We start from the raw sequence: 10,876 nt of genomic DNA, 5'->3' as shown, positions 1-10,876 counted from the left end.
ATGATGGAGAAGTGTCTGTGACCCTTTTAATGTCTCAACAACTTCTGTAAGGTCTTCTGGAACTAATGGGACTGAAATAGTTTATGTTGAGCCCAAACACCACCAGTCAATATCTGCATGAAATACATTAGCTGGAAGGGAATTCCAGGAGGTTGATGTTGCAAAGAAATAAGAGGGTAAAGACCCCCTTCGGTCATAAATGGCCATGAGATTGCACCTAGAAAGTTCCCCTCCGAGACACAACAGGCAAGGTTGTTTATGGAAACCAGCAGTCGCCCATGCATATCAGTCTCCCAATTTTCATGTCCCCAATGTTATCCTAAGGAAAGGCAAAGACTGATACCGGTATCTTTAGCAGGGTCCAACCCATTGCAAGTGTTCACACCCCTATTACAAGTATTTAGAACAGCTGTCCAGTTTTGAGAGTAACCTTCCTCCCTAACCAGACTTAGAGATCCTGCAAGGGGTCACAGGCACTGCCTACCTTCCTAATTAAAAGACAAAAGATATATAAAAAATAACAGGCTTTTCTCTTACCTTGGGTATGTTTTGAAGGAGCACAACGAGCACTGGTAAATTCGTCCATAGTGTTTAGTGACATGTTCAAAAAACAGCTTTTGGCTCACCAATTGTAGTGAACATATGGTGCAAGTGTAGAGAAGAGCCTGGTTTTTAATACAAGAAGTCTTTGAGTATAAGCTTCTATAATCAGTGGTCACGTAGATGTCAGTGAACTCAGAGCTAGTAGCAGTAGTAGTAGTAGTAGTAGTAGTATTCGTCGTCCGGTGTGGGTTACATACATCAGAGGGTGTTTGTTCATTCTTGATAGCCACATCAGCTGTGTCCGGTTTGACTGGATTATTTAGCAAAGAGTCCATAGGATCTGGCGGTCGGTGATTAGCTGTCGACGTGATGCAGCCATGCACTAACTGCGCATGCTTTGACATCTCCCCGTCAAACCAACTGGTGTAAGGACATTGTGAACATTTATTCACCTCTAGCTCTAAATGGTGCATTCGAATGTGGTCCATGACCTTGCGGTGACTTTTTGACCTGAGCTGACAGAATGGACATTTGAAAAGTTCAGAATCATCAAGTTGATACTTTATCATCCGGATGATCGACACCTGTTGTTGATCAGTGCAGCTATTTGAGACTTTCATTTGGTCGTCGTCATAACTCCAGCTGAAGATACAATCAACATCATCGTCATCATCTGTAAAACTGTCGCCAAGGAACATCGTAGGGGAATCCGTGTAACTCCTTTCTTCCTTGGTGCTCATCTCATTGTCAGTTACTGTCCTGAGCTGCTTTGGCATTAACTTCTTTTCAGCTGCCTGCCATTTATTTGCATTCGGTCTCGGCTTATTTGAACTCGCTTTCCTCTTCTTTGGCTGTTTTATGGCTTTGTAAGGATCTCTTTTCGGCTTCAGGTTTTTAGACTTTCGGTTTGCATTTGTAGCACCTCGTGGTTTGGCGGCAATAGGCACGATAATTTCTGGACGTCTGGTTTTCTGTCGGAAAATCTGGAAATTCTGACAAGGTAGTTCAGAGGGATTGGCAACCTTTTTCGGGTGCATTGAAAGAATGTGTTGTCGCGCTTCATCTTCGGTGGCCATGCTGGTAATGCAGAAATTGCAGAGGTAGGAACCATCATAAGTTTTGAATATATAGCGATTATAAATCTCCATATCAACTTTCTGTAATTCCGGCAATATCTCACCTGATCTCTGTGTCTGAGACTCTGTGCCATTCCCTGACGGAGCAGCCAGCTTCTCAGCCATATGAAATTCCCCATCTTGGAGGGTTTCACAAACCATATCATCATTCAAGTTTTCTAACAAATTTCTTTCATTAGCTTTGCTTTGAGCAGTTTTCTGTTTACGTCGTTTCGCTGGAACACGCTGGTTTTGCTTCGTGGCTGGACGCTTAACTGGACGTGAATAGTCCTGGTCTTCATTGTATGATAAATTCAAAGCCAAGGCGTCCTCGCTTCCTTCCTGAAAACCATCACCTTTGGCAGAATTCTTTCGAATATGCTTCAGGGTCATCGATTCCTCATTTGCATCTCTTGGACTAGATTGTTCGCTGGCATTCTTGGACTGAGTTTTAACCTTTCGACCCTTGGCAGGCTGATGTAAGTGTTTTTTAAGTAACTGTGATCTTTTGGAATTCTTGCGGGAAGACCCAGCGCTCTCCTCTTTGGATTTCAGTAAAATACCAACATTGGTTAATTCGTCGGAGTGCTCTTGCCACATGTGTTTCTTCACTTCGTCAGCAGACATGTTCACAGAATTGCAGAATACACAGCGATACAGTGTTGGCGGTGCAGATGGCACGGGGGAGGTGTTTTCTGACTTTCCATCAATCTTGGAGCTTTCTTGCTTCTCACCAGACAGTTTGGATCGAACGGAAGCAGTCAGATTCATTATTGGAGATTCTAAGTTACCTTCAACGCTTTTACCAAAAGCGCCGTGAATATAAGAAATATGTCTCAAGACGTTTGTCTGATATATGCTACAGTAAGAACAGACCTTACACTTGTAGAGATTCCCAGGCAGTTTTTCAATTTCTATAATTTTCATTTCACTTGGAACTTTAATGTTGTCTTCTTTCGATTTTGGCGACAAGGGAGGTATTTTCTCTTCGACTGTAGAAGACTGGGAAGCGGTCGTAGGAGAGAGGGGCATCTTTGGAGATTTTGCTTCTGTTGTATTATGAGCCTTGTGGTTTTTGTTGGCAAGACAAATGTTTATTTTCTTTTCCCAGTCTGGAATGCCAAGCCACTTGGCATACGGCTCACAGCTAGCATGATGCCTAATGCAGTGCCTCAGTATCTTACACTGCTGCAAATGGCGATAGAAACAGTAGCCGCATCGCCAGAAGTGAACGTTGAGATGATTTGAAAGCAGATGCCGATGCATATAAGACGGAAAATCAGAGGAATAATCACAGAGGTTGCATTCCTGAAGCATTCCTCTGACAGTGTAGAGTTGGGACAACTTAGAGGTTAAAACGGGGCCACCTAATTTGGAATATTCTTCTTTGTCGACATCACTTTCTGATTGTTTGTTCATGATAACTGCCTCGGATTCAACAGAGTATTGCATAAGAGCTGATGCATCTTTGCCATCAGATTCGGGAATTTCGTTCACAGAAATTTCTTTGGAACTTTCTGCTGTTTTCTCGGAATTCTCATTGGTCAAATTAACCAACTTATCTGCATTAATAGCAGCTGGTAATTCAGTTTCGGAATTAATTACTGGTACTGAGTCAGAATTTGAAGTTCTGGGCGCATCTTCAGCAGAGTTAGTATTGCCACTGGCAGCTGTTTCCGAATATTTGTCATATTTAGGTTTGTGAAATTCATATTTCCGTCTCGTATTTATACAAACAACCATGTTTTCATGCCGTTTGATGTGTCCATAGAAACCCATTACGCTCTGTGATTGATAGGAACACCGAGGGCAGTGGATGTATTCAGTGAAATGGTCCCCAACGCCAAACTTTATAATTTCCATTTCCTGCACTTTGTTAGGTGTTTCAGTTTTCAGTTCTTCTTTCTTTGAGGCACCAGATTCTTCAGGATCTGAGACATGCTGCTCCGTAGATGGCTTTTCAGGGGTTACTTCAGAGCTTTTACCTTCAGCTGGCACATTTTTCTGTTTGAAGAGTTCGTTGTTTGCTTGTTGCGATCGGCCCCAGCTACTACAGCGTTCCGAGGACACTTTCTTGACGGCATCACTGTCCAATTTTTCTATTGGCTCTATAGTCTGGATCAGTTTCTTATTATTGTCTTGCTGCACCCGGAATTTTCTGGATATGATTTCAGAAGGCTCGTCTATAAGAAGGATGCCAGACTTACGACCGAAATGTGTGCGTTCAATGTGTTGCCGAACAACAAGCTGAGATGACGATTTCATGTGACACGAGAGACACTGATGCAACGAGATAGGTTTGTTGTAATGCTCTCGATGGCTACGAAATATGTGGATTTTCATAGAATTAATCTTTTCAAAGCTCTCGGAGCAGTATGGACACATGAATTTGTACTTGTCATCCACAATATTATAAACAGAAGGCCGAAGAGCGCTGCGATTTTTTTTACCTCTCACACCCACAATTTTTTTCTTCTCTGGCATGAGCTTTTTGCTTGACGACTCAAGATTGCTTATGGGTAAATGCTTTCCATATGGCTGTTTCGGGACATTTTTCAACGCTTCCTTTACATGACAATGATTCAAAAACCCCTTTTTGCTGCTTGTTGCAAACGTGCACTCTTTGCACTCAAATTTCACCTCCTTGGGATTCACCATAGTTTTCAGGGGGAAGCAAACCTTCATGTGTGCGAGGAACACTTGTGCTTTGGTCGTACTGAAAACGCAGTCCGGACAATTGTACCAACGGCTAATAGTGTAATTACTCGACACACTACTAGATTCGTTATTGTTCATGTTGATGCTTTCGTCGTCGTCTGCATTGTAACTACTATTGTTTCGATTACTATCCAAGTTGTTGCCATTCATAATCCTATCAATATTCATGCTGTTACTAATAATTCTATCAACAGTAATATTATTACTTCTAACAATATCTTTTAAATTTTCAACGCTACTACTGCTAAGTGTTTCAACATCAACATCATCTTCTTCAATTTCACTGTCAACAATGTTATTATTATTATTATTATTATTATTATTACGACTATTATTATTGGTGGTAGCATTACGTCTTTTGCTTTTATTTTTAGTAATAGTAGTAATGGTAGTAATGTTAATATTATTATTATCATCATTATTGCTGTTATTACTGTTACCATTACTATTGATAGTTTCATTATTATTCAAAACGAATTTCTGCTTATTCAGCAGGCTGACATAGGTTGCTGTCATTTGGTGTTCTTTCTCCTGAGAGGGTAATGATAATGCTGATGATGATAATGATGACACAGTGGCTTCTACCTTGCTTCGGCAAAGAATCATGCTACCTGCGATCACCCGTTGAGACTCTCCAGGGTGCTCTATGGAAATGTGTCGAAGGATTTCGGTTTTGCTTTTCTCTTTCAAATGGCAATGAGGGCACTTCACCCAGGGCACAACAAAGTTATCTCCGATATGATCAAGGAATGCTCCAAGAGAGTTCAGATACGTCTGGCACCAGCGGCATTGGTAAGACGATAAATTGTCATGATTCTCCGAGTAGTGTGCTCGAAACTCTCGGATCATGTTGGTACCAAAATCACAACTTGGTACAGAGCACTGATGTAGGTAAACCTTTGACCGAGGAGCGGTTGTGTGCGACTGGATGTGCTGCTCATAGGAGAACTGGTCGGTAAGGATTGTGGGGCAATGCGGGTATGAAAAAAGATCTTCATTTTCCTGCTTCACCACTGAGAGATCAGGAACATTTTCCTGTAGACCTGGTTCAAAGTGTGGTGATTCATTTTCTAAATGACTAACACTGCATCTAGGGTCAGAATCCAATTCGCGCCACGTGGCATAGTCGGTGGCATCATAGTCTTCGTTGACTCTGACCTTAATGAAATCTGTGTAAGTGCCATCTTCTGTGTCTTCCTCTTTCGTGTCGTTTTCGTCGTCCCACATGTCAGCACTGAGCGAAAAGGCCGAGGTTATCGTCAGGCCAGGTAGGACTTCGGAACTTTCTGCACTTTCCGAATGTGTTGGAGACGTGTCCGCAAAACCAGTAGAGATGTCGTTAGTCCTTGCAGAAGAAGCAAAATCAGAAAAGCTTCTGACTCCTGCAAGTTTTACAGTAACTGAGGATTCCTGTAAACGATTCGGTGACGTCGGAGTCGTAACGACATCAATGTCGGAATCCTCATCATCCTCCTCATCTTCCTCCTCCACATCCACATCTTCATCATTATCATCATCATCTTTGTCATCAGTAGCAGCGGCAGTAGTGGCAAGAGAAAACTGACTACCATTATCTTGATTCTCCAGCATTTCAGAATCCTCCTGATCGGTTCCGTCGATTCTGAAATCATCAATGGAATCTTGCAAACTGTTGCAGCCATCCCTTCCGACGGGACCAATTGTACCGCAAGCCGTCTCTGAGACTTTCCCGCCAGTAATATGGAAAGTTTTGTAATGTCTCCCACTGGTAAAGTCATCTGTTGCCATGGTGGTGAACCCTGGATCACCAGACGGAGACTCTTTGTTCTTACTCTTAGCCAATGTTAGCTTCTCGGCCGAGTTGTTCTCCGACAAGAAACTGTTGCTGTTATTGTGTATCCGAACTGGCTCATTCTCTTCTGCATACTCATGCAGTGGAGAAAACTCCTGCTGCCTGTATTTCTCGACAGCTTTCTTTTTTAACATTTCATTGGATTTAATATTTTTCAACTCATAGAAAAAACATCATTATTATCGTTATTATTACTATTAATATTGGAAGAGGTAGTCATTTCACATAACTAGAAAGTGTGTTTATAAAATACATAGTTTCTACGATGCAAGCACACAAACTCAGCTTGATAGTTTAATGGGAGAACAGAAGTCCCTGTAACGCTAGCAAAATAAGAGAAAGACGGAGACATAAAAAGGGAATGATACAACATATTACTTTGGAATAGATGACGGTGGGGAGTGATGGATTAATGATTGGTGCATGGTTAATGGGCTAAAAATTCATTTGATAACATTGAGGAACTTTGTTACCAATATTTCGTTATGTTTCAAATGTGAACCAAAAATTTTTTTTCTTAATTATTATAATTCAAGCCAGATCACAGTTCTTGATGTCAACTGACTGAGATGAAGCAGAGGCTTTTTAATATAACTTCAGAAAATAACGAAAAAAAAAAAAAAAAGCAAACTTAAATGTTTTTGCATAAGATAGCCAAAATAATGAAAAAAAATGCTGATTTCAGTGTTTGGATTTCTTTTCTTTTCTTTTTTTTAATTTTTGATTACAATACCTATCACTTTCTTTTTTTTTTTGTATGTGTGTGTGTTTTTATTTCTCTCTCTTTTTGTTTTTGTTTTTAATTCTTTAGATAAAAGTGAATGCTTTCTTGGAATTTGAAGATGATTTTCTGGAATATGTTGCAGCACTTTCTTCTTTGGTTCTAAGAAAAACAATTTAATTCCTTGTGATCCAGTATTGGAGGTATTTTTCCTGTTCTTTACTTCAATCTACATTTCTTCAGTAAAATAGCTTTTTCTGCTCTTGTTTTGAACCAAAATAGATTTCCTACAAAAGATTTTTTTTTTAAAATAAAAATTTAAAAAAATAAAAACATGAATTCATTTCTACACACACACATTATTAACAGGGTATAGAAAACATAAATAATATTTTTTGCTCTGTAAAATATATGATTGTTTTGGCAAACAACAGCCAGGATTACATAATGGTTGAAACATTAACCAATAGCACACGCAACAAGACTAGAATACAGAGGTTGGAGGCCACACCTTCCCCAATATATATATATATATAGGTAAGGGGGGGGGACTCTGAAAGGGGTCTCAGGGAGTAGCGTCCCTGCCTGCTTGAGCTAGCTTCTCACCACATATCTTCAAAATCATTTTGGTATCGGGACCACTCGTGTCTAGAAACTGAGGTTGGGAGTAAACAAGGGTATGCTCCCTGTAGAAAATCCAGCCCCACAAAAAAGCCTCATGATAGCAAAGGAGAATGGGCACCAGCCAGTCCAAGGGTTGGGGTGGGCTGCAGCTGCCTACTTCGGTTGCTATAGCATTGAGGTAGATCCTTAGGGATTCTTGATTTCTCAGAAGGAACGAATGAATATTCTCCAGTGAAATAACACTGACAACTTATGAAGATATTTATTCTTGCAGACATTACTGCAAACAACAGAAAGAAATTCAAATTACGAAAGCTAAAACAAATGGAAATAAATAAATTTTGCAAATATGGCCAATCTATAGGCACAGGTGTGGCTGTGTGGTAGGGAGTTGGCTTCCTAAATACAGGGTGCCAAATTCAGTCCCACTCAGGGGATAGGGCATGTTTAGGAGCAGGGGGTCGATAGAGCATGTTTAGGAGGAAGGGCAATAGAGCATTTTAGGAGGAAGTGAATGAAGGTGGGTTTGCAAGAGGATGGAAACAACTTGATATATCTGGGATGAAATAAGATAGCAAATCTAACATGTTTAACACTGATACATGTGCGCCTGCACACACACACACACACACACACATTTTACATACAATAAACTATAATAAACAAGTTCTTGTTGTCTCCACCGGCACCAGGTCATGAAGAAGTTCAGTTCCCCAACTCAACAAGTGATTGTTTTATTTATTTACTTATTTATATTTTTTCCTAGTTGAGATTCCATACCATTTTCTACTTACAGAAATAACAAACATTGAAGAATCATGGTAAAGACAGTTATTTGGATAATTACCAAGAAGAGAGAAAGAAAGAAGGAAAACAACAAAAAGCTTATGGTAAGCAGACATTTTTGAGGTTTGGTTTACAGACGTACCAACCAACTGGTGTTTGCTTTATTCCTTCTTTTTTTCTTTCTTTCCTTCTTGCCTTTTTATCCAAACTGCTGCAAGAAGACATCTTCAACCTAGAAAATACCACATCAATGCTGATGCAGGACTATGCCAGCCAAAGAAGCAAGCAGCCTAACATGATGTACGACTGGTCTGGCAAACACTGAGAAACATCTTCTAGCAGATGAAACAAGTAACTTAATCCGTCTCTCCGACATCATTCGCAGTACATCGTCGGACAAAGGATTAAGGAAGAGGGGAATCAGAGGATATATTTCCTTGAAGGATTTCCAACAAAGAAAAGAAACGAAAGAAAGAAAAGATAAAAAAGAAATCGGAAAAGCTTTATTGTTAAAGATGTTTGTAAATAAATAATAGTGTTAACACTGCCTTCACGGATACAAGTGAAATTTGAGGAAAATCTCTGAAAGCATCTGCTTCATATATAAATAACGTAGCAACCATATTACGTCTTGAGAAGTAGGATGAGGAATAGTTGTTAACATGTTGGTGGTGTTTCGTTTCATCTTGGCCCTGGTTGAGCAGACCAATTACTGAAGACATTCTAACTATGACCATCCAGTCTAATCTTTTTTAAACACAGTTTATTTCAAGTTATAATATCCTACATGGGGAAATAACTTGTAGCGATGTTTGTTTCTTTACTAAAAGCTTTTGCGTCATAACAGACAAGGTTCTGAGTGTGAATCTGAATCAAACTGTGGTGTTTATCTCAGCATAGAACACCACCATCTGGTTTTTGATTATGTTAAGTGGAGTCTACAATATTGCAGGAAAACACCAGCACTTGGTACTTGAGTGGTACCTTTAGCAGAGACTACTAGGCTGCAAATGTCCAGGCTAGGTCTTCAGTTTTAGAATATTTTTTTTCTTTCTTTCCATCTACTTATCCCAGAGATCTTGAAAAGTGTCATGTATGCTGCCTCTCTTCCTCTGGCTAAGCAACGAACACACATAAACACACACAACCCCTAAAGCAATATTCACAACAATACAAAGTGTGTTTGCAAATAATTTGTATATAATAGACAACATATGATGTTATCTATTATATACATATGTGTCAAGAAGAAGAAAAAAAGGTACAATTAGAATTTTTTTTTGCTCATGGGAAGAGTCAAGCTAACGTTAAGTAAACCTCACACAAACACAACTCTCAAAAGAACCGGTTGATAACAGGATACATAGCCAAGAGAATTGTTTTTATGAAATACATGAAGGAAAAAAAAAAAAAAGACAGAAAAACAAAATCTTTCTGAAAAATGTTACTCAACCCAAGATTTGACCTTGTAATAAATAAACAACATGAAAAGAAGTTAGCTAGTTTAAAATGCAACAAAGGTCCTTAATCAACATTTATTTATCATATTTTCGTAACTAGCCAAACTGAAACGAGTTGAGTAAGGGAAATATCTGTGTTTGTCTCTCACTCTTGACAACTGTTGCTGATTTTATCTTTTACTGGGATCAGTCATTGGACTGTGGCCAAGCTGGGGCACTGCCTCGAAGGGTTTAGTCAAACAAACTGACTCTAGTACTAATTCTACTGGTTTCTTTTGCAAAACTATTAAGTTACAGTAGTAGGGAACAAACACAGACACACGGACACACACGACAGACTTTCTCACAGTTTCTGCCTGCAAAATTTACTCACAAGATACTGACTGGCTCAGGACTTAGTAGAAGACACTTGCCAAATACCAGATAATGATTCTGAAACCAAGCTATGGACAAGAGTCTCCGAGTTCAAATCCAACCCAGTGCTTTTATTTTTTTATCTCTTACTGGTTTCAGTTATTTAACTGAAGCCATGCTGGAGCACTGCCTTGAAGGACTTTTAGTTGAACAAATTGACCCAGGGGCTTTTTTTTAAAGTCTAGTACTTATTTTATTGGTCTCTTGCTGAACAGCTAAGTTACAGGGACATAAATGCACCAACACCGGTTGTCAAGTAGTGATGAGGGACAAATACAGCTACAAAGACACACACATAGTTATAAGACGGGCTTCTTTCAGTTTCCATCTACTAAATCCACTCAACAAATCCCATCTGTGCCATGCAAACATGGAAAAGTGGATAGATGATGATGGAGGAGATGATGAAGATGATGATGGTGGTGCATTTTTAGAGATGGAGTTAATAGTCTGAAAAATTATAATCATAGTAGGTGCAGGAGTGACTGTGTGGTAAGTAGATCACTTACCAACCACATGGTTCCGGGTTCAGTACTACTGCATGGCACCTTGGGCAAGTGTCTTCTACTATAGCCTCAGGCTGACCAAAGCCTTGTGAATGGATTTGGTAGACAGAAACTGAAAGAAGCCCATCGTGTGTGTGTATATATATATATATATATAT

At 39.6% G+C, this 10,876-nt stretch overlaps 1 protein-coding gene across 2 annotated transcripts in view; it reads right to left on the bottom strand.

Moving 5' to 3' along the window:
* LOC106876777 (uncharacterized) overlaps positions 1-10,876 on the bottom strand; it is a 29,851-nt gene that overhangs the window by 1,215 nt on the left and 17,760 nt on the right. For both annotated transcript variants that reach the window (XM_014925484.2, XM_052976582.1), the window contains exon 2: positions 538-7,215. In XM_014925484.2, the coding sequence (XP_014780970.2) occupies positions 538-6,341 (5,804 nt within the window). In that variant the 5' untranslated portion in view covers positions 6,342-7,215. The remainder of the gene's footprint in view (positions 1-537; positions 7,216-10,876) is intronic.

This window comes from Octopus bimaculoides, chromosome 25, assembly GCF_001194135.2.
Source record: "Octopus bimaculoides isolate UCB-OBI-ISO-001 chromosome 25, ASM119413v2, whole genome shotgun sequence".
NCBI classification, from domain to species: domain Eukaryota; kingdom Metazoa; phylum Mollusca; class Cephalopoda; order Octopoda; family Octopodidae; genus Octopus; species Octopus bimaculoides.
Note: the sequence above shows the minus strand (reverse complement) of the source record. Positions and strands in the feature narration are given on the sequence as shown.